Source organism: Anser brachyrhynchus (assembly GCF_964034855.1).
Source record: "Anser brachyrhynchus genome assembly, chromosome: 5".
Classification (NCBI taxonomy): Eukaryota; Metazoa; Chordata; class Aves; order Anseriformes; family Anatidae; genus Anser; species Anser brachyrhynchus.
The window spans coordinates 27,649,385-27,666,976 of record NC_137699.1 but is presented as its reverse complement, the minus strand read 5'-3'; the positions used below and the strand labels follow the sequence as shown (position 1 = coordinate 27,666,976).

Sequence of the window (17,592 nt, the reverse complement as noted above, 5' to 3'; positions counted from 1 at the left end):
CCAATCTAACCCCTCTCCTGCGTTTGAGTTACAAACCTCAATAACTGTGCGGCAGACTTGACAGCAATTAACATTACTCAGCTGCCAGCTGGGTTTTAAAATCTCCTTTGTAAGTGCTCTTGTTACGTAGGTTGTAAAGGCAGCCTGACAGGGCGCTGCTCTGTGCTGAGGAGCTCGATCCTGCACCTCTGGGTTTGGCGAGAGTTTGCTGTTGAGCTCAGGGGAAAGCATCTGCAGCCTATGGGTGCAAACAACAGTGGAGTAGGTGACACCGCGGTAAGCTGTTGTTCGGAGTGCCAGGCTTGTTTTTTGTCTGTCTTAATCTTCTCAGTGAGGGGGCTTCATAGGCGATGCTACTGAGAACTTATCCTTGCTAGCTCAGGTGCTGGTTCTGCACAGCGCCCGTACGCAGGAATGGGCACGGAGTGCGGTACAGCATTCTTACCCCAAGCACCTCAGCGTTCGGACTTTAACAGTCAAGGGGAATTTTCTAAGTCGTACAAAGCCAGGACATACAAGTTCTGTTTGAAAGTAACTAGCTGTCGCTGGAGTCAGGCTCTCATCAGCTTCAAACCTAGCCAAGAGCTTCCCAGGCCGTGTGCCGGGGGCGCTGCGCTCAGCCTTGGGACCGCTCCTGTGGGGCAGGATCAGGCTCCTGAACCGGTCCCGCTGAATGCTAACCGATGTAAACACCCTTCCCCGCTCATCGCACCCGCTCAGGACGGAGCGGTTTATTTTTACCTGCGAGGCCCGGGGACGGAAAAGCAGTTCAGCTGTGAGGAGCGCCCTGCTTTTCAACCGCTTTTGTCTCCGCTCTCGCTGGAGAGCGCGGCCGCTCGGGCTGAGCCCTCTCCTCCTCCCCTGGGGACCGGGGTCCGCCGTGAGGGGCGGATGAGGAGAAAGGGGCCGGGGCCGGGGCCGGGGCCGGGGCCGGGGCCGCCCCCCCGCTCCCCCTCAGCCCGCCGCCCCCCCCGCCCCTCACGCGCCGCGGCCGTTGCCCCTCGCGCCGCGCCCCGCCCCCCGCTCCCCGCGCTGCCCCATTGGGCGGCGGGCGGGGGCGGGCCGCGGGCGGCGGGGGCGGTGCCGCCGTCAGCTGTTCGCGGCCCGCCCGGCGGCGGCACTTCGGGGCGGGCAGGCGGCGGCGGCGGCTCCCGCTCCCGGGGCGGCCCCGGGGGACGCTTGGCCCCGGCCCGTCCGTCGCGGCTCGGCTCGGCTCGGCCCGGCCCGGCCGGTCCCGCTCCGCGGTGAGTGCCCGTGGCGGCGGAGCGCCGGGCTGCGGCCCCGGTACCGGCGGTCAGGGAGCGGTGTGGGGGCGCGGCGCCGTGCCCCGGGGCGGTGGCGGCGGCTTCGTCTCGTCCCGTCCCGTCCCGGCTGCCGGCGCGGGGGGCAGCGGCTCGGCGGGGAGCCCCGGCGGCGGGCGGCGGAGCGCGGCGCAGCTCGCGGCCAGCTTTGTTTTGGGAGCTGGCACGCACGTGTGCGCCGAGCCCGCCCAGCTGCACGCCCGCCCGCCCGCCGGGGCTGCGGCCGCCGAGCCCCTCGTGTGCCCGCGGGCGGCGGGGAGAGGCTCGGGGGGGCTGGGGCAAGCCGTCCCGTAGGCGCCTCCGCCGAGCGCTCCGGAGGAGGAAGAAATAAGAGGCGTGAGTGCGGGGGGCAGAGCGAGGCTCGCGGCTCCGCTGGCCGCCGGGGGCTCCGGGCAGGCTGGGTGACGGCGCAGAGCCCTGCAGGGGGGCTTCTGGCAGCAGCCGGGCCGGGCCCTTCGTCTCCTCTCACGCTTACAGGTGGTGTGGGCGCCGCTCACCTGGGGGGAGATGGGAGCGCCGGGCACGTCCTCACGAAGCTGTTGTTGCTGTCTCCTTCAGGCCTGAAATTCCTCTCGCTAGTCTTCCGTTCTGTTAAATGCTTCCTCGCAAACCAGGGCAAAGGAAGAGACGTGAAGAGTTGAATTTCACTGCCTTGTTTGGAACGGGGTGGAAAGCCTGGAGATGGATCTCTTAGGAGACTGTCTTCTAATGGGGTTAGATGCACAGGTAACAGTAAAGGGACTCGTGGCTTCTTTGATAAATCTGCTTCTAATGACTGTCTGTTTGCAAGGAGCTCTGAAATAGTGATAGAGGGTTTGTTCGTGTGTTGTTGTTTTTTTTCTTCTACCATCTTTGTCCAATTTTGTGCTGCAGCAGAGCTCAGGAGCTCTTGCTATGGCAATTACAGAAATCCTGACTTAAACCCTGATGCTGGCAAATGCCTTTTCCTGTAGCAGCAGGACGAGCTAATGCACTGACAGTGCGCATAGACTTCGGGGTGAGGCAGGTAATGGAGTGGCTGCGTTGCCAAGTTTGGGAGATGTCTTCCGTTGAGCTGAGGGAAGAAATGGGAAGTCGAAGGGAAAGTTGGCCCGTGCAGGGAGAAGTTATGGAGAGCTTCACAGAGACAGCTTTGCCAGCTCTTGTGAGTTTTGCAACCGCTGGGATTTCTTAAAAGCCTGGCCTCGCAGCCTTGTGATTATGAGCTTTACTTCATCAACAGTTGGGGAAGAAGTGAATGGGGCATACCATAAAGTTCGAATGCAGCAGGCCAAAGCAGAGCAAACCCCAAAGAAGTTGACTGGCACAGGATAATTTGAGGGATTGGGGTTGCTTTTTACAACCATGTCTCTTCAGTGTTGATGTGCTGAGGCTAGGGGTTGGCTCCCTCCTTGTGACCAGTTGTGGGATTGGAGTCGTGGGTGGAGCCTTGGACGTGTTAAGTTTGGCTCTCTCTGGCCAGGCACTCGAGGACTTTCCACAAAGCCCTGATCTTCGCCACTGAGTCACTCGCCTCTCCTGCCCATGCAGACGGGCTGCACTGGGAGGGAGGGGGGCAGGCAGGCACGAAAGAAGGACCTGTGCCTTACTGTCCGAGCGGAAGGCGTTGTCTCCTGGATGTGATTCTTGTCTTAGCTGTTTCATCAAATGTCCCTTTATTGCAGGAGCAATGGATCGCCCCAGCTACCTGGAAGAGGACTATTCTAGCCTGGATGGGCTGGACGATGACGTGTTTCACTCTGATGACTTTGGACTTGCAGGTCAGCCTGGTGAGATGACTGCAACAGGCATTTTCACACAGAACCAGTCCTACAGCTGCCTTCTGGGGAGGTTTCAACTATTTCCCCTCACACACTGCTGTGGTCCCGGTGTCAGGCATCCTGAGCAGCAGGACAAGGCAACTCAAACACTCAGCCCGTCCTCTTCCAGTCAGGATGTTATGTTGCCTTGTGGAGTCACTGAAGAGCCCCGGAGACTCTTCTATGGTAAGAGCACTCCAATGTCACCAGCTTTTCAGCAAGGAAACTGTCCCTTCAGCACTTCCCCGATCAGGCAAAGTTTCTTTCATTAGGGCATTCAATTGAAGGACTTAAATTATTTTGCTTCTCTCATACTCCCTGAGGAGAGATGACTTGTATCTTCTTACCCTTGCTTGTCACTGCAGGATCTAGGCGCTTGCTCATTGCTTCTGCTGTACTTGATACTCCACCTTTTTTTCTTTCGCATTGTTCTGTCACATTTTATTGTACTGCTAGACATTAAAGTGTTCACCATCCTTCATATCCTACCATTTACCTACGTATTTTTTAACCTCTTGTGCTGTCTCATCCACATGGGAAGGCTCCTGGAAGTTTTTGGTGGAGAGATAGAAATGCAACAATTCACGCTTAGTGGGACAGCTTTTAGGTTCTTTCCTGGAGTTAGAGTTGTTAAATATGTAGCATGTCCATGCAATATTTTATAAGTAACTGATAAGACACTACTCAGCTCTGCATATGCGATCCAGCCTTATTTCATATCGGTCCCACTAAATGCCAGAGAAGTCTGACAGAAAAGATGCAGTAACCTTTAATGGGTGACAACTTGAGGCAGAAATGTTGGAAAAAGTGTAGAAAAAACAAAACCAGCACCTCAGCACTTGGTTGAACTATAAACAAGCAAAAAGAACCAAGTGCAAGATCCTATCAGTCATTTGATTAGGGGAAGCAACACAATGTTCTGCTTAATGGATATAAATCTACCTAAAAGCTGAGCATGCTTGCTTGTACGTGGTCATTGTTTGGGCTTCAGAAACTGGACTTTAAAAAGAGTCAAAAAAATCAGGATTATGTGCAGTTCTTTCAGTGTGCATGAAGTGTACCGAATAGAAGAGCTATTCCTTGTGCTGGGAGAACAACTCTTCTGATCTCTGTCTTGTAGGGAACGCTGGTTACCGTTTACACGTCCCTCCAGTTGGCTTTGCATTGGATCCACACCTCCAAGAGGAGCCTCAGGAAGGTCAGCAGGAGGCGCGTGCGGAGGTGCAGATTGCACGGAAGTTGCAGTGCATTGCAGACCAGTTCCACCGGCTCCACATACAGAGGGTAGGGTGTTTCCAAAGGGGAAGGTGGGGGCTTACTTATCCAGGAGTGGTGCTCCTGAAGCCTGGCTCCAGGCATCAGCCAAGCAGGCTGCTGCCTAAGGCAGCAAACTGCCAGCAGTGATGAAAGCCGTGGTATCCCTGTGTATTTTGCTTATGCTAGTTTGGTGGCTCTTTGTAAAGACTGGCAAGTGGAGAGAGGAGCGTGTAGGATTGCATTTACTGCTTGGGAAGGTTGCTGTTGCTATTCCAGCTCTTCTGGTTCATCAGCAGCAGGGTCACTGGTACTTTCTCCAGCAGTCTCCCCCTTGCTTTTTATTACAGCTTTCACTGTTTTCCTCTACCCTCCTCACCACCAGCATTGTCTCTTCTGTGGCACAGCTGGCTGGCTGTGGCTTATATCAGTTCCTCATCTTGGAGATGACAACAAGCCCAGAGTCTGTTTTGACACTCCTTGTTGTTTAGGGATAGTTGTCTCACGTGTTGCAGAGTGTATTTAGATTGTGCTAGACTTGCTAGCAGCTCCTCTGTGAGACAGTCCTAGCTAGTGTCTCAGACTTGTGACTAACTTCCTCACAACAAAAGACAGCTGTAAGATGCCATCGGGTCTGAAAACCACACTCCAGAATCTTTTTTTCTCTATAAAAACAAAACAACAACAACAGAAAAGAAACACTGCTTTTCAAAGAAACCAAATAACCCCAGCATCCTTAAAAACCCAGATTCTTTCTTCCTTGCCCTCCTTTCTCTGTTGAATAATGAAGAAATGAAAATCCCAGCCATACAGAGTTTGGCGCAGGTGGCCAAACTTTAGCAGTAGGTAGCACTTTTCTACTTGCGTGCAAGTCCAACAAGGTGTTGTAGAGTGTGTATCCACTTGCATATGAAGAAGCTAACATTCTTGCTGACTTCAGAGTGTGACTCCAAGTGAGTCAGTGCTCTGTAACTGTGGGATCTGTTGCAATTCTTCTCCAAGGTAAGTGAGGGTCTTTGTCCTGGTCAGAGAACGTGGCTTGTGGCTGGGCAAAGTTTTGGTTCTCTTTGTGACATGAAAGACATGAGGGAAATAGGATTCTTCATATTCAAACAGCATGACTATTAAAGAAGCTGTAACAGGAAGATTAACCTGTAGAGATGTAGATAGGGCGATGAATGTCATTTTGCAAACTACAGAAAATGATGAACCGCCGCAAGCTTTTTACCTTACGTTACTAGATTGAATGGGGTTTTCCCCAGTGCCACCTTTTCACTAGCAACAGCTGAAGGGCCCGCTGTCTCCAGCCAGGTTCTCTCAGTTAAGGAAAGGTTTAGCCATCTCTGGAGCGGAGGAGCCCTGGAGCGAAGTGGTGAAACTGGTTGTAACCTGACCCTGTTCATCTCGGGGAGTGCACCTATCTGATGTCCGTGCCTTGGAAACGCATCTGAGAATGCCCACCCAAAACCCTCTGAAACTGCCCTTGCTCTGGCTTTTGCAGCCGCGTAGCTGTGGGTGAGCTGCCGGCTGCGTGTGCTGCAGGGGCTCCCAGTACCATGCTCAGGACTGCAGCCAGGACTGCCCGGCCAGCCGAATTGCGTGTCAGCCAAGCATGTGGGAGAGTTAGTAAACAAAAGCATCCGCCTGCACTGCCCAATCGTGCAGCCAGCAGAGGAGGAGCTCTGCTGTCTTTGTTTGGACTGGAAGAGCAACAAGTAGTAAAGGAGGGGGAGCTGTTCAGCCATTTAAATTTGAAAACAAAACAAAAATACAAAACCTTAACCAAGGATGGAGTAGTTCAGCCAGTGGTTCTCCACAGCCTGACCCTGGGATAGGCCTTGGCATTTGGAACTGTTAAGGGATCCTTTCTTGTCTGCCAGGAAAACTAAGTACTGAGGCACATATTAGTGTCCAAGGCACTTTTCCCCACGGAGTGTTTCGTTGTCATGCCCAGTCCCTTCCCTCCCAACCCTGTGTGGAGGATTTCCTTTGGCTTTTGGCATGGATCTCTCGTGCAGGAGCCCCTCTGTCTTGTGTGCAGTGACTCTTCCCAGCTGGTTGCTGAAGAAGCAAGCAAGTCTCTCCGGAGACACATGAACTGGTTTACAGTGTGTTGTGGTTTGGAAGGGGCAATCTGAGACGTGGAAAACTGGGCTGTCATTTAGCTTGCTGTGAAACTAATCCCAGATTTGGATGCCCAATTCCAGCCTGTTTCAACCATTTGGTCAAAACCAACTTTCCAGAGTGGTGTCTTGAATCAGATTTAGAAAACCACTAAGTTAGTCACACCAGTGTGGTCTTGTGAAGTCCTGAGAGAGAGCAAGTCTGGTTTTCAACAAGCTGTGCCCCTTTTGGAGACTACAAAACATTTTATCTGTGAACCTGTGAAAAGGAGTACATGCTCCTTCAGCAGGAGCTAGGAGGGACTTTCCATGTTGGAGTAAATCATCTGGCCAGCTGAAGGGTTGTCCTCGCGTGGCTCTTGAGTTCTGTGAGACACTCCAGCAGCTCAGGTATGGCTCTCATTTTGCTACTGCAGCAGAAAGGCTGTGTTGACACAAAGGCTGCTGGTTATTGTACATCCCTGGCTGCGAAAGGGAAGGGAACTGAATGGGCAATAGCTGCTGAGGTTGACGTCATTGAGTTGTCATTGGACTCGGCAACACGCACTGTCTAACCCCATCCCACACTGGGAACCCTGGAGAGTCACTGTTATCTCTTCCCTGGGCTCCCTGAGCTATGTGGTATTTGTTTTGTGGTTCTTGGCTATACAAAAGATTTTTGGGTATGCATCTTGTAAGAATAAGAAAATTGGCCGCACCTATGTTTGCTTTTGGCATGTGCACCATTTTCAGGGTTTTATTTCCTATTAATATATTCAACAGAATATGGTAGTTTAAAACCTGGCTTTTCATCCTTAGAACAGTGCTAGAGCAATAACACAACATTCCCTAGCACTCTGTGGCTTTAATCTTTTTAAGATCCTAACTTATTCAGAAAGGATGGAGCAAAGCTCAGTGTTCCTGAAGCAGCAGCGGTTGATCCAGTTTCCGAAGAGCTCTTCGGATGATGCGTGAGACCACCTGTGTCTTCCGAAGTTCTTTAGTACCTTTTACCTGTCTGAGGCTGTGTAGCCTCTGGCAATGTTTCCTCCGTTATGCATTTCTCACTCTGCCCTTGGAAAACAAACACCTGTGCCTGAGCTTGAAGGGTACACTCAGCGCTATGGAGAGCGGAGCTGAGCTTCGGGTACCTGCTGCTCAGTCAGCAGAGATGTGCTGCCTGGGTTCCCTTGTCCAGGCCATGGCAGCAAGTGCTTGGGCTCTTCCTCAGGTTCTCAGTGCACCCTTGTGCCTTGAGGAGAGGTTTCAGCTTCAATGGACAGTGAATTTTGTGATCTGACGCGCTGCTGGAAGGAATGCGAGTAGAAAGCTAGAGACAAGCAGCAGCAGTGCCGAGCCACCCTATAGGAGCATGTGGGTTATATAAGTGCGAGGTGGATGACACCGTACATCAGTATCACACCCCTCTGGTTTGACCTGATCCACCAAGGCATTGGAACGCTTCAGCTTTTCCCAAATAGAATAACTCTTTCAAAGCAGGCTGCAGCTCTGAGGGGACCATTTTTTCACATTTCTTCTTCATGGTGATAAGATCACTTCACAGGGGATAAAATTGTCTCTTTAAGAGCCAAGGAGTGGTAGCCTTGAACAGTTCTGGGCTCCAGTCCAAGTAGAGCCACTGACTTGCTGTATGACCTCAGACAAGTCTCTTGACCTCCTTGTGCTTCAGTCAACCCATCTGGAAAGCTTGGTTTAAAAAAAGCTGAGCCTCAATGAGAACCAGATGCTGAATCAGAGCTGAGCTTTCTTGAGTAAATAAGTGCATTACAAACAACAACAAAGCCCCTTTCCAACACATCAGGAATCCTGCAGTTGATTTAGATATGCTGACCATGCTCAAATAGCCTCCATGAATCTAGCTATAGAAAACTTTGTTTCTGAATATTCCCCACTTGGTTCAGGGTTCAGCAAATAACTCTTGCTGTGTCACTGTGCTGTGGGCCCGAGCAGCCTGCGGAGTCTGGATGCCTATAACCACCAGTTATGGACAAGCTACCAGACATGTACCCAATTGCCTCAAGTTAATTACACTGAAAATGTCCGGGAGGAAATGTTATTTTCCTTTGAAAGTGAAACTTGTTACGTTTTGCATATTTTTCCCCCTCTGTGTCTCATGAGAATTATTGAGGCATCCTCTGAGACACTTCTGCTTATACAACAGGGAGCCTGAGTGTCCTGTCAGAAACTTCTCAGTGCAGGATGATGGGTGCACGGCATTACATGTGCAATACTCATCCCAAACTCCACCAGGCTTTCTCCATTGTTTACTGAGGACATTCAGGGAATTTTTAACAGTTACTTTTTTCTTTTTTAACTGGAATTGTTTGCAAGAAAGTGTTATGACTTTACTTTAAAAGAAAAGAGAAAAAAAAAAACAGAAAAGCTTTCTAATAATGTAATGCAAAGATTCCCAAACTGTCCTGCAGCTGAGCCCATAGCACCAGCAACTCCTTACTCGTACCTGCAGTCTCTTTGAGACTTGGGGTAAGTGCTTTCATTGATTTGTTTCCAGAGTAGGTTAGTACATCTCAAGATCTCTGCTTCTAGCTAGCGCTGGTTGGTCCCTGCTGCTGCTGCACAAAGCAGGGGATCTTCTGTTCAGCTCTGCTGGCTGTGGGATGCCAATTGGTACAGAACTTGAGCTTCTGGCTCAGGATGCAGGAGCATGACATGGGAAAGAACCAGATTGAGAATTCCCTACATGGGTGAGCCCAGTTTAGAGGGCAGGGGAGAGGCTGGGTATGAGGCTGGGAAGACTGAGAGGCAAAGCTGTAGAACTGGGATACTAGGCTTGAGGAATCAAGTGTGCCATAGCAGGGAAGAGGAGTTCACACAGTCAGTGGAATCAGAATCTAGATATGGGAAAGTGGGGACAGATATCTTTTTTTCTTAATTTTGTTAGATATTTTTTTTCCATTTTGACAAATGACAGGGAAGGAAGTGGTGGGCTCAGAAGTTCACCTTCCCTCATGTGGATAAGTGACACTGCAACCTGTTGCCCCTTGCCTTGCACCTGTTCTGATGTTTCCCAAATCTTGCTGCCTGTGGAGCTGATTACTTGACATTAGGTTAAAAGAAACTTGCTTGACCCTTTCAGTTCTGACATGAAATAAAATTCTTCGGTGTGTTAAGAAAGGAAATGAAGAGCAAGAACATAAATCCATGTTTCTCCTATATTTTGAATGTTGCATACACTTTTGGTTTCCTTTCTTCCTCTACAAATGATACAGGAGAACTGTAAAAGGTTCAGAGAAAGGCAAGAAGGATGATGAAATTTCCATACATGTAAAGAAAAAATGGCCTAGGACTGATAAGGCTAAGACAGACAGAAAGCAAGGGGGATATGGCAGCAATATTAAACAGAAATCAAAAGTGATGTGAAGGAATGGATAAACTTGCTTATCCCAGTACAAAGGCAAAATCAAATCAAGCTAGTAGGAGCCAGCTCAAAGTAAATAAGATGTCTTTTTTCCATGCAATAAATAGCTCTGGAACTCCTTTTCAAGAGACATTGTGCATCACAGTTCTTTACCTGGGTTCAGGGGGAACTGGCGCATGTTTATGGCCATAGAAAGGGTCACTAGGTAAACAGAAACCAGATCTGACTCAGGAAGTCGTAAGCTCAAAATAGTTAGATGCTGAAAGAGTATTAGGGGGAGCTATTGCATGTACTTGCTCTCTCTGCTTTTCCTCAGGCAGCCACAAAAGGCTGCTGTTGGAGGCTGGGCTGTATGAACTCCTGATGTGGTAGTTGCATACAACCATTATGCGTTAGTTTAATAAAAAACAGAACTTTTGCATCAGCGTAATCTATTCTTTTTCTCTATGCTTTCATCTGACAAAAGATTTAAATATATTATGGTTTTTGTTCCTGCTTGAAAAAGTGGATAATGTTGAAAAGCAAAACTTCCTGCCTAACTCTGGTAGAGGAAGTGGGCAGAGGATAAGGGAGCCTGGTGACAGGAGAGAAATGAGGACTCTGTAACAGACTGCTGTGAATCCTTCACGGGGTGTGTTTTCAGGCAGTGGGGCTACAATCTCAAAACATCACAACTGCTGCTACTAAAGGATACGGAATAATCCTTTGGGACAGTACAAGTGATATATAGCGAACTATTTTACAGTATTTCTGACATCACCTGCAGTCTCATGGTGTGCTTTAAATAACATACGGTACTTCTTGTTCTCCTGTAAAATCCCAGTGTTCTTTGCAGGCTGTGTTCCATTTCTTCAGTTCTCACAGTACCACATGAACCACGGCAGCGGTGATGTGCTTTCCACTCAGAGCAGTCAGACAGTTGAGAAATTATTTTTCAATTAAGAAATAATTGTGGTAATATCCCACTTATTTTTTAGTGTGGGAGAGTAGGAAATGCAGGTTATAACTTGTCTGAGATCATGCAGTGATCACCGACTGGAACCCAGTAGTTCTGCCTCCAGTCCATGCTTAGATTGGTTGATCTTATTAAGATACTGCCATCTCTTAGGGGGATGATGAGATGCTTGGACTGATTATTTATGGTAGGAGTGTGTATGTTTGTATTTTACTCAATTAAGTTTTATGGTGGAAAGGCAGGGAAGCAAGGGCCCAACTGCGTGCGGAGTCCTCCTTTGTTTCAAGCCATTGAAGGGGAATGTCCTGCTAGCCTTTTATAGTCTCTGTTTTGTTGTTTTGGTTTTTTTTTCCTTGGTAGCTACCCTCGCCAATGGCAAAGTAATCTTTCTGAGGACTGCACCGCAGCCGAAAGAATAGCAATCTAAAAATAAAGCAGTGAGGCAACTCCCGTTAACCCTAATGAGGCGTTCTGATGTAACCCGTTACCCCCGGCACCCTGCAGCCGTCCTCGGCGAGGCCCTCCGAGCAGCCCGGAGCCCCCGAAGGCCGCGCTGACCTCGGCGAGCGAGGAGACGTGGGCTGAGGGCGCCGTGCGTGAGAAGGGATCTGCCGGGCAGTGTTTGCGCTGCGGCTGCCGTGTTTATATCGCTCGCTAAATTTAGCCTGTGAGTCATCCGAGCTGCTGACGAGAGGCGGCTGTGCCCGCAGGCTCCGGCGCTGCACCTGCCTGCCCGCGGCTCCCCCGGCGCGCTTGCCCCGCCGGGGTGTTGTCCTGCAAAACTTCCCGAGTTTTACTTTGACCGAAACCCCGAGGTACGCCGTAGTCACCAGGGGGATCACCCCCGCGCTGGATGGTGCCTTGGAGTTGGTGTAAATGCTGAGTAAATAAATCTGCCCCCGCTGCCCGGCTGGGTGCTGCGCTGCTGTCTTCAGCTCTTGCGGAAGCGGAGGGATGGCCTGGGCTTCTCTTCTGCACCCTCACCTCTGAAATGCAGAGGAGCAAGCCCTGCCCCGGCGCTCTCCTGAGGGTGAGGCAGTACCAGGTGCGGCCTGTGGAAATGCAGGACCCTTATTTACCTCCCCTTTCCCACCCCTGCGGTGGAAAATAACTCCCCGTGCCCCGGGCCGGTGCAGCGGGCCTGGGAAAGCGCTGGCCGGTGGCTGCCCTTCCCAGCTCGCAGTCAGCTGCCTGTTGCCATGGCGCCTGTCTGCTTCCACTTCCTGCAGCCTCGGCACAAGAGGAAGGCGCGAGCGAGCGGCTGCCTGCTTGTTTTCGAGCTGCGAGACGGCCCGGGAAGGGCTCACCTGCCCCGCTGTGCCCAGGGCCCATCTGAGGTCCGCTGCTGCCCAGGCCAGCACTACACCTGGGTGGGTCTCTGCCCTGCACCGGGTCCCAACCCGCCAGGTTTCCCTGCACACACTCCTGCGCATCCTTCTCCTCACAGGCACACGTGTTGCTTATCTCGCCTCACAAAGCCCAGCTGGGGCTCTGGCCAAGGGAACCGTACTTGGGAGAAGTCTCCCTCCACCAGAAACATCGCCCATCGCAGCCAAGCCAGGGGCTCTGCAAGGCGGGAAGGGCCTTGTCCTCCCTTGTGCCGCCAAGCTCCTCTTTCATTTGTTCTCTGTTGCTGTCTCCTTCTTTTCCTTTTTTAATTTTTTAAACATGCATTATTCTTCAGTCATTTGGAATCACAGCTGGAAAGATCTGGATTTGACTTCCACTGGCCTGCATTTCTCTCTCCAACTGGGGACACCTTCTGTAACCTCTGTTGCCTTGGGGACTGTGACTTTCTAGTCTTTCTGAGCTGAAGCATGTTTTGTGGTAGCACAATGCGCCTCCAGCCACCTGGCAGCCAAAACAGCCTTCAGCGATGAGTCAGCAACTGCTCCCGGTGTGCAAGTATTTTTGTTTTCAGTGAATAAATAAAACCCCAACAACTTACTGCTAATGCTTGTATTAGTCATTAAAGGAAGAATGATGTTTTTATGTGCACATAGGCCAGTATTCTTCTTTTGCTATAATATTGCCATTTATGTCCATATTTTAAACCTTCCAGTTAAGACATGATCGGACTTTGACCCTTAATGATCTGCAAACCATGAAGCGAAGTCAAAAATTGCCCACAAGCTGACGAGGGCAGACAGGTGCATGCTTCTGTATGTGTGATAGGAACGTGCCATACCCACATACAATAGGTGTATATGATGAACATATTCTTTATTTTTCAAAGATGTTAGTGGCACCTCCATCAGATGGAAATGTGAATCCTATTCGTCTATTAAGTCTTTACGCCTAAGGACTCAAGAAGCTGGCAGAGGGACAGAATTTTCTTTCAGGTGTATTACCCATACTATTCTTCCCTTGAGCACCACGTTCAAGGGCTTGAAAGGAGCAAAAAGCTTTTGATATCTGGGGTGGTGTTTCACAGATGTATATTTGTATACTGACAGTGTTAAACATGTATTAGGAGTAATAATTATGGGGAAGGAACAAATGCCAGGTCAGTTCTGTCTCTCTTTTTTTTGTTTCCAGTAAGGTTCTTGCAATTTTTACGTGTTTGTTTACCAGTTTTCTGGCTTTTACCAGCACAGTTCATGGAGTAGGGTTTGCTAATGTACTGTTACTTCTGCATAGTACACTTTTCCTGTAAAATGCCCTTTCCTTTCCTTGTGACTCACTGAAGCATTCATGCTAACATCTCAGACAGACAGTCTCTTAAGGATATCCCCTTCAAAAAGCAGCAGCTGTGATAGGAAATGTTTTTATGTGTTTCCAGCTTTGTGTTGACTTACTGTATTCACAACTCTAGTTTTCTTCAGTCTCAGCTAGTGTAGAGGGCAAAAGGGGTTTCTTTCCATCTTGGGAAAGGAGGTTTGAAACGTTCCTTGTGTTACTGCTACATGGAGGTAGCAAAGTGTTCATCCCTGATACCTTACTGCAGTAGTGATTCCGAGGTTTGAAATGCTTTGGTGAGGGTGCAATCAGCATAGCAAAGCTTAGGAAAAACATAAACCTGTGCCACAATAGCCTTGAGTCTGTAAGAGTTGACTTGAAACATACCACATCTGAAAAAATCAGATGTAGAATTCATGGAGTCATTCTCCTGGGCTTTCTGTCCTTCCTGGCAGCTGAACTATACCACAAACACCAAAAATAAAAATAAAAATAAATCCCAACACCCCCCTCAAAAAAAAAGAAAACAGTCCTGAGATATTTGAGTATTTTGGTCTTGGCAGAGGCATATCTAGGGAAAAGCTACTGAAACTTGCAAGAAGTACTTTTTTTTTTAGGCTCAGACAGATCTTTCTATAAATTGGTTTCTCTATCTCTATTGCAAAGAATATCTGTGGCTCTTGCCCCACACTGAACTGGTGCCGCAGAAAGCAGCTCAGCCCAGCAGTGAAGCCATAGTTTTGTAAGCCGTGGTGGCTAGGCTTGCCACTGATGGAAGCAGTCCAGCTTGCTCCTCTTTTCTCAGGCTGCCTTTCTGTTGTGCTGGCACAAGCATCAGTTTGACTACATGGTGACGTGGATCAGATGGATTAGGGATGACCTGATCAATAGTAGAGGTAGCTTTTTTGCCAGATTAGCTCTGGTCTTAATCACCTTCCTGCTCTGGTTCACTTTCCAGAATTAGTGGAAGGAGAGGACAGTGCGAGCAGGCTACTTCAGTCTGCAAGCCAGTGAAAGTGTGTGTGAACTGCAACCCCATGGAAGGAAATGCCGGCTAAATATGGACCCAGGAAAATAGAAGCCCTGCAGTCTAAGAATAAAACCTAGAAAGCTGCCCTCGGCCTGCTGAGAGGCTGTAGGCAATAGGTTGCCTAGTGATCCATTTTTTAACTTCAAAACAAAATTAATGGTATAAATGTCCTTCACAAAGTGATTTGAGATCTTAAGCTTTTATAAGGAAGGGAAAACAAGGCTGAAATAATTCTTATTCAGCTCTTCCTTGTGTGGAAATCTCATTGAGTGTATCAGGTAAATAGTAGGAAACATTTTTAACTGGAGAAAGAAGAAAATGCTGTACCAAAAAAGTAGCTTAAATAGGGAGTTAAATTAACATGGTAGAGTATGAATATTAAAAAAAAAAAAAAAAAAGAATTTTAGAATTAGTGCTTGCGATACTACATCCCACTGGTTCTCTTGCAAATCTGTAGCCCTTCTGAAAGTAAATATCTAAGTCATATTTACCAAACAAAACCAAAATCCAATACTCTTTCAAAGTCCTTTTCCTCTTAAATAAATAAATAATAAAAAGGAGGAAGATGAGCTCTCTCCTTCCACTATTTTTCCCTGAACACAACCTTTCTTTTTTCTTTTTTCTTTTTTCTTTTTTCTTTTTTCTTTTTTTCTTTTTTTCTTTTTTTCTTTTTTTCTTTTTTTCTTTTTTCACCTATCACAGCAAAGAACAAAGAATGATTGCTTCTAAGTTGACATTGTGACATTTACAACTTCAGGAGTAGAGAGAGTGTTTAGAAATCTCTTAAGGCGTGTGAGAAGCCCAAAGCAGCCTCCTACATGAAGTGGGACATTAAATACGGGGGTTCCTGCACATAGTTGTCCTTCTGACAGGGTGGAGTAGTTGAAATTGTACGTGCCAGATCAGCTGAGATGTATTTCAAGTTCAGGATTTAGATACCAATTTTTAAACTTCCTTTTACATTTCCTATACTAGCTCCCTATAAGACACTTCTTCACCCTTTTGGTTGCCAATGGAATGAAATTATCTGCCAAAGTGACAGTATTGCCTTCAGAGCACCTGTATGTTTGTCCATTCTGCTCTCCTAGCATAGTTCGCTGTTTGTGGAAACTGCAGCAGAAGTTATTGTGCTTGCATGCTGCTTCATTGACATGCTACATGGAAGATCTCCCTTTACGGATTATTCAGCTTAAGCCACAATAGCTTGGTAAAAACATGGTATCTAGATGTCATCAGAACATTGTGGTTCCACATGCGTGTTTGAGCAGGCTTGGAAGTGTGGAAAAGGGTGAGAAAAATCTCTGAGTTTGTTTGACAAGGAAGGACAAGCCTGGTCAAACGGAGAGGTGAGCAGCAAAACAACAAGCATCTTGCTTTTTGAGAACAACTCGGGCGTTGGTAACCCAGCCACAGAGGAGAGTTTATGAAAGACTTGTTTTCATGTACACCCAGCCATGTCTGGACAATCGGGGCTGGTTACTTTGAAATAAGTGATACCAGGCTCTCGAGTTCCCATCTGTAGGCGATGCTCCAAACAGACGGGTGTCGAAATGTGTGATTAGAGCTGTGTGAACTCTCCTAACTCCAGGAGACAACCATTCGGTCTTGACGGTAAGCAGAACGAACCACTGCTAAGATGCAAGGTGAGCACAGGTTTTCTGAAGCCTGTCGGGTGTGTGCTTGTGATTTGTGGGCACGGATCTGCCCGTGCTGAGATACAAACATAACCAATGTAGGGGGGGGCTTTGAAGAACCGCCTATTGACACGTCTCCAGTATACTAACTCCAGTTGCAACCCTCTCTTATTTGTGATTACATAAAGAATGCCTTGCAACCGTGTTGTTCTGCCCTGTTGGGCTACTCTAAGTTGAAACATCTTGTTCGTATAATGTGCTTCAGTGCTCTCATGAACTCCTGTGTGCTGAGGCAGAGTTGTTGGAAGCCAGTCTTCTGTTTCCTTGTCTGCTGGGGACGGGGGCGGGGGGACTGGGGCTGGGGCTGGGGCTGGTTTGTTTTCCAGAAATGATCAGTCCTGCTTAGCAAATATGGAATTCTGGAGGAGAAAACAAAGCCTGACTTCTAATAGAGGGGTGGTTATTGAGGTGAAATAGTATCCCAGGCTGGGCAATGTAAAGAGAAACCCACCTGTTTGTATGAGATGCCATTAAAGTGCGGGAAGGTGGGGGGATAATAGGAGCCACTTTTGCAGGGCGATTACACACAACAAAAGAAGGAACAGTGTCCCTGCCCCAAAGCTGCATTATGGAGCCTGGTGTCCCCCTGAAACTCAACTCCCATGTTTCTTCCCTGACAATGGGACCTGAAATAACCTCTTGGTTTGGGTTTTTTGTGTGTTTTCAAGTATGTTCTTGCTTAAGGTTTAATTGGCTCCAGTCAGTAGGAAAGGGCTCCAAGGCTGATTATTTATGGCTTACTGTCAAAAGTGGCTATAAAAAGGGCAGTATTATCTTGGAGATGCTGGGAAGGAAAATGTGGTGGGGGGAGGGCGGGGGAGTGTGTGTGTGCACGAATGTGTTTTCTTGTACTAGATGAAATCAGAGTTTTGCTGTCTCAGCAGTGTGGTTTAAATTGAAGATTAACCCTTTGACCTTCACGGTGTCAAATCACTTACAGATGGATCACCAGTTATATTTTTTTCTTTTTTTTACTTTTGGGGTGAAGGGGGGCTTTTTTTTAAAAAAAAAAAAAGAAAAAAAAAAGGTTGTTTGTTCATGCAGCTGGGGCTTTTGAAAGGCTCAGAAGCCAATCTGATTAAAAACAGCACTTGGCTAAACTCTGCAAAATCCTACAAGCAAAAAAAAAAGTTTAATCCTCTTGTGCACAATGCATAAAGGGTCTGCTCTTTTCTTTTTGTAATGTTAGAGCTACAATTATTTCTGGAGAACTTATCATTTCCCTCTCTCCCCTCATCCCTTGCTGCACCCCCTTGTTATGCTGATGGGATTAAAGTGTCTGCTCTTGAAAAGTGTAACTGAGTTGTTATTGGAAAAGAGAAGTGGTATGTTGCAATTTTAGAAATATAAATAACTTTGTTTCAACTGTTCTCCTCTA

The 17,592-nt window shown here is 48.2% G+C and overlaps 1 protein-coding gene across 6 annotated transcripts in view; it reads left to right on the top strand.

The window, feature by feature from the left end:
* Positions 1 to 1,104: 1,104 nt before the first annotated feature.
* BMF (Bcl2 modifying factor) overlaps positions 1,105 to 17,592 on the top strand; it is a 22,732-nt gene continuing 6,244 nt past the window's right edge. Inside the window, exons 1-4 of one of the 6 annotated variants that reach the window (XM_080595341.1) lie at positions 1,105 to 1,244; positions 2,966 to 3,286; positions 4,221 to 4,384; positions 14,449 to 17,589. In XM_080595341.1, the coding sequence (XP_080451467.1) occupies positions 2,971 to 3,286; positions 4,221 to 4,384; positions 14,449 to 14,454 (486 nt within the window). In that variant the 5' untranslated portion in view covers positions 1,105 to 1,244; positions 2,966 to 2,970 and the 3' untranslated portion in view covers positions 14,455 to 17,589. The other 5 variants (XM_080595340.1, XM_080595342.1, XM_080595337.1 and 2 more) reach the window with 5 other exon arrangements.